Source organism: Chelonia mydas, chromosome 13, assembly GCF_015237465.2.
Source record: "Chelonia mydas isolate rCheMyd1 chromosome 13, rCheMyd1.pri.v2, whole genome shotgun sequence".
Lineage (NCBI taxonomy): Eukaryota > Metazoa > Chordata > Testudines > Cheloniidae > Chelonia > Chelonia mydas.
The window spans coordinates 33,085,658-33,091,657 of NC_051253.2; the positions used below are offsets into that span (position 1 = coordinate 33,085,658).

Here is a 6,000-nt window from a genome sequence, read left to right on the forward strand (position 1 = left end):
CGGCATCACGGACTATCTTCTGTAGGGCCCCTGCCCGGGAAGAAAGTCAATTGCTCCACACCTATGAGGGGTGCCCCTGGTGGCTCGGGTCCCGGCCGCGTGGCATTGGCTGTTGCCTGAACAGGCTCGGTGGCCATCAGCGGGGTGCCATCTGCGGCCGGGTTGATGGAGGAGTCCAGGGGCTCCTCGGAGGTGGGAGCGGAAATAGCAGTTAGGGGGAGGAAGAATGGGAAAAGGGGGCTTGGAGTGAGGTCACCCAGATCAAGGCCCGCTGGCATAGGGTCGTCGTCCCCCTGGGTGACTGGAGTCAGACCCAGGGCCTCGATCTCCTCGTATATGGAGGGGAGATCGCTTTCTGCCACCCTGGGGTTCTCCCCGCTGGCACCCAACAGGACGGTCACCTCGGGGCTTACAGAGGCTTCAAATGGTACCAGGGCAGAAGGGGCTCCCTCGGGGGTCTCGGAGGGGAGGGACTCCCATGGAGGGGAGATACTGCCTTCTGGTGCTGCCACGTCTTCCCCAGCCAGCACTGGTGGATGGAATGCACCCGTGGGTAAAGCGGAAGGCTCGGCATCGGTGCTCCCCTTCCTGGTCTTCCGGGGGGCCTCCACATCAGATGGGAGGAGCGGAGCTCGAGCCTTCCGCTTGCCTCGCTTCCCCTGGACTAGGGCCTAGCCCTCCATGGCATAATCCAGGGGCTGGCTAGCAGGGGTCATGTCACGGGGCAGAGGCGATGGCTCAGGGACTTGGGGGAGTAACGGTGGGGCAGCATGAGGGAGAGAGGATTCCCCCTGCAGCAGGCCCTTTCCCATGCCCGGCAGTGTCCCTGACGCACCCTCCTCCACAGGCCCCGCCAGATTGCAAGCAGCGGGGGTGGGGCTCTCCCGCTCGTCTGGGCATAGTGGGGGAGGTGCCCCTTGGGTGCGAGCGGGAGCAGTGGTAGACTGGGAAGGAGGAGGGGTGGCTTCGGGGGCTGGGCAGCTAGGGTCGCAGGCAATGACAGGTCCTGGATGCCCCTCCTTGCCCGGCCAAGGGGCAGTCCCTCTGGACGTGCCCCATCGCCTGGCAGAGGTAGGACCAGGCCTCCCCCGTAGAGTAATGCACCCGGTAACGGGCCCCCTAGTAGGGGACCAGGAAGGACCCCCTCAAGCGCCTCTTTGTCACACGCCACCAGAGGCAGTTGAAGCTGCACTTGCCGGTGGAATGAGAGGACGTGACGGAGGGTGGGGTCTTTGCAGCCCAAAGGGAGAGAGTTAATCACAGAGATGGGTTTCCCCAGGGTGGAGGGGGGGGTAACAGGGCGGCATTGGGAAGGAAGGGAGGGACGGAGGTCAGGACCAGGCGGACACCCAGGTCCTCTAGCGGTTCCACAGGGATGAACACACCCGCCCCCCACTGCCAGGCCCTTCTCCACCACCTCCTGGGTGGCGGCCTCTGATGCTAAGAAGACGACGACCTTGCCATACATTTTGGAGGATGCCACAATGGCCGTGTGCCCCACCACCCTCGCAAAGACCCGCAGTAGGTCTCCACGTGGGGCGAGGCGGGCACGAGGAGGCAACGGACGCCATGCTTCCTGGTCATGGTGGGAAAGGGGCCCCGGCCACTATAGATGGTAGCGGAGGCGGTGGACAGGAGAGATGATGTAGCAGCAGGCGGGGGGGCTGCCGCCACCTGGGCATATGCCCTGGGGGCCGGGGGAGGGACACCCGCAGAGCTGGTGGAGGGAACAGCAGGGAGGGATGCCACGGCCGGTGGTGGGCCCATGGCAGTGGGGGCAGCCCCTGCAATGGAGGGCCTGGTCTTTTTAGTGGGGCCCTTCCCCTTAGAATCATAGAATCATAGAATCATAGAATATCAGGGTTGGAAGGGACCCCAGAAGGTCATCTAGTCCAACCCCCTGCTCGAAGCAGGACCAATTCCCAGTTAAATCATCCCAGCCAGGGCTTTGTCAAGCCTGACCTTAAAAACCTCTAAGGAAGGAGATTCTACCACCTCCCTAGGTAACGCATTCCAGTGTTTCACCACCCTCTTAGTGAAAAAGTTTTTCCTAATATCCAATCTAAACCTCCCCCATTGCAACTTGAGACCATTACTCCTCGTTCTGTCATCTGCTACCATTGAGAACAGTCTAGAGCCATCCTCTTTGGACCCCCCTTTCAGGTAGTTGAAAGCAGCTATCAAATCCCCCCTCATTCTTCTCTTCTGCAGACTAAACAATCCCAGCTCCCTCAGCCTCTCCTCATAAGTCATGTGTTCTAGACCCCTAATCATTTTTGTTGCCCTTCGCTGGACTCTCTCCAATTTATCCACATCCTTCTTGTAGTGTGGGGCCCAAAACTGGACACAGTACTCCAGATGAGGCCTCACCAGTGTCGAATAGAGGGGAACGATCACGTCCCTCGATCTGCTCGCTATGCCCCTACTTATACATCCCAAAATGCCATTGGCCTTCTTGGCAACAAGGGCACACTGCTGACTCATATCCAGCTTCTCGTCCACTGTCACCCCTAGGTCCTTTTCCGCAGAACTGCTGCCTAGCCATTCGGTCCCTAGTCTGTAGCGGTGCATTGGATTCTTCCATCCTAAGTGTAGGACCCTGCACTTATCCTTATTGAATCTCATCAGATTTCTTTTGGCCCAATCCTCCAATTTGTCTAGGTCCTTCTGTATCCTATCCCTCCCCTCCAGCGTATCTACCACTCCTCCCAGTTTAGTATCATCCGCAAATTTGCTGAGAGTGCAATCCACACCATCCTCCAGATCATTTATGAAGATATTGAACAAAACCGGCCCCAGGACCGACCCCTGGGGCACACCACTTGACACCGGCTGCCAACTAGACATGGAGCCATTGATCACTACCTGTTGAGCCCGACAATCTAGCCAGCTTTCTACCCACCTTATAATGCATTCATCCAGCCCATACTTCCTTAACTTGCTGACAAGAATACTGTGGGAGACGGTGTCAAAAGCTTTGCTAAAGTCAAGAAACAATACATCCACTGCTTTCCCTTCATCCACAGAACCAGTAATCTCATCATAAAAGGCGATTAGATTAGTCAGGCATGACCTTCCCTTGGTGAATCCATGCTGACTGTTCCTGATCACTTTCCTCTCCTCTAAGTGCTTCAGGATTGATTCTTTGAGGACCTGCTCCATGATTTTTCCAGGGACTGAGGTGAGGCTGACTGGCCTGTAGTTCCCAGGATCCTCCTTCTTCCCTTTTTTAAAGATTGGCACTACATTAGCCTTTTTCCAGTCATCCGGGACTTCCCCCGTTCGCCACGAGTTTTCAAAGACAATTCACAAATTGTCCACCCTCTATAACACTAATAGAGAGATATGCACAGCTGTTTGCTCCCCAGGACTCACAGACAATTGAATTTTGACTCTATGCCCTAATCCATTCTCCCTGAAACTTAACTTGAAAAGATGTATAGCACAGGTTTGACATCCCTCAGCTCTAGAAACTTGTCCCATGGCTGAGGGCAATTGGAGTGTCCTGCAACCATGCTGGCTCCCATCTATATAGTTTTGTGAATGTGGTGCCATTGTGTAAATATACACCATTTCTGTGCATAAAATCCTGTCTCCCTCTAGAGTCTGGGTTAATTAATAAGCAAAAGTGATTTTATTAAGAATAAAAAGTAGGATTTAAGTGGTTCCAAGTAATAACAGACAGAACAAAGAAAGTTTCCAAGTAAAATAAAACAAAACAGGCAAGTCTAAGCCTAATACATTAAGAAACTGATTACAGATACAATTCCACCGTTAGGCATGTTTCAATAAGCTTCTTTCACAGACTGGACTCCTTCCTAGTCTGGACCCAATCCTTTCCCTTGTACAGATCTTGTTAGCTCCAGCTCAGGTGGTAACTAGGGGATTTCTCATGACTGGAACCTCCTTTCTTCTGTTCCGCCCCCTTACATAGCTTTGGCACAAGGCAGGAATCTTTTGTCTCTCTGGGTCCTCATCCCTCCTTCTAAATGGAAAAGCACCAGGATTAAGATGGATTCCAGTACCAGGTGACATAGTCACATGTCCTGTGAGACCCCAAGCCTTCACTCTTCCTGGCCTGACTCACAGGAAGGTTTGCAAGTAAACAGAGCCATTTACAAACAATTGTCCTAGTTGATGGGAACCATCAAGGTTCCAAACCACCATTAATGGCCCACAATTTGCACAATTACAATAGGACCTCAGAATTATATTTCATATTTCTAGTTTCAGATGCATGAATGATACATTTATACAAGTAGGATGACCACACTCAGTAGATTATAAATGATATCTTACAAGTGACCTTTTGCATGAAGCATATTCAAGTTACATTATATTCACACTCATTAGGATATTTTCATAAAATCATATGGACTGCAAAATCACATATATATTAGGTTAACATTTTGAATTCCTGAAAAAGACAAAAGATTTAAGGAGAGACTTTCTCAAGGCTTTCTTTACCTCCTTGTTTCTCAGGCTGTAGATAAGGGGGTTGACCAAAGGCGTCAGGATTCCATAGAAGACAGAGAACACTTTGTTCAGGTCCCTCAGTGCATCAGAGTCCAACAGCAGATACACCAGGGTCAATGTCCCATAGAAAACTGTCACCACGATGAGGTGAGAGGAGCATGTGGAAAAGGCCTTTTGCCTCATGGTGCTGGAAGGGATTCTCAGGATGTTGGAGATAATACAAACATAGGATGTCACCGTCAATAGAAATGGAGGCAATGTGAATATGGAGCAAGATATTAAACCAGCAACTTCCACCATGTGGGTGTCAGTGCAGGAGAGTTTTGTTATTGGATGAAAATCACAAAAGAAATGGTCAATTTCATTGGGGCCACAGAAAGTTAATTGTGACAACATAAATATAAAGATGGAAACAGACATAAATCCACCTATCCACAACCCAACCACTAGCTGGAGGCACAATCTGCCATTCATAAGTGCTGCGTAATGCAGAGGTTTGCATATTGCTAAATACCGATCATAGGACATCACAGACAAAAGCAAACACTCTGTCCCTGCCAGAGAACCAAAGAAATAAAATTGAATGATGCATCCCATAACAGAAATAGACCTGTCCCCAGTCAGGAGAGTGGTCAGCATCCTGGGCAGGACGGTGGAGGTGTAGCAGGTCTCCAAGCAGGACAAGTTCCCCAGGAAGAAGTACATGGGGGTGTGAAGGTGCTGATCAGTCACAACTAGCGCAACGATGAGGATGTTCTCAGCCATGGTCGCAATGTAGATCACTAGAAACAGCAGGAAGAGAAGAATATGAAGTTGAGGGAGATCCCCAAATCCCAGGAGGATGAATTCCGTGATGGTCGTTTGATTTCCCTCGTGTATGTTTGATGTCAGCTTCATCTAGGGGAAATAAAAGAAATCATGCAATTAAGAATCTAACGTCCATTACAAAACAGTCATATTTTCTATTCCAGCTTCTCCCTGACGGTAGCCATCCCAACAGTTGAGTCAAGACTCCAGAGGGTGGAGGCAGTTGGGGTACAAATTTAAAAAAAAACGGTAAAAGTGAACTGACATTGGAAATGTAACTACTACCTGGTATCTCTATGGTTGAATACATCACACCTTCAGCTTCCTGAACATGTTTTTGTATTACTATAGCCACAATGTCTGAGGTTATCATTATAGATTAAGGGGAATTAAATGTCACTCCATTGGCTTCATAAGGAAACCTCAGTAAAATCCTATTGCTGGGCTGATACTTCATTTACCCACATTTACACTGCGGAGTCCACCATATTCCAGTGGAGTGGTCAAAAGAATTTGACTCCAGAGACCTGGGTTTATTATTGGCTGCTCCACTCCCTGACTTTGGGTTTATCACTTGCTCTCGCTGTGCCTCTCTTCCCTCCATTATATAATAGTTGATGATGATACCACTTACTGTTTTCGTAATGTGACCTGAAATTTAGGAAAGAAAAGCTGTCTACATGTGCTTACATGCTCTTGTGTAAAATGGAGATATGA

At 50.1% G+C, this 6,000-nt stretch overlaps 1 protein-coding gene across 1 annotated transcript; it reads right to left on the bottom strand.

Annotated features, from left to right (window-relative positions):
* Positions 1-4,401: 4,401 nt before the first annotated feature.
* LOC102941007 (olfactory receptor 11A1) lies at positions 4,402-5,373 on the bottom strand. The gene has a single exon (XM_007072610.2). It carries the CDS (start codon positions 5,371-5,373, stop codon positions 4,402-4,404), a length of 972 nt encoding a protein of 323 aa, XP_007072672.2.
* Positions 5,374-6,000: the final 627 nt, after the last annotated feature.

What these genes read in the sequence shown, in the direction of transcription:
- LOC102941007 (XM_007072610.2), bottom strand. Translation starts at nt 5,373, where the DNA reads ATGAAGCTGACATCAAACATACACGAGGGAAATCAAACGACCATCACG.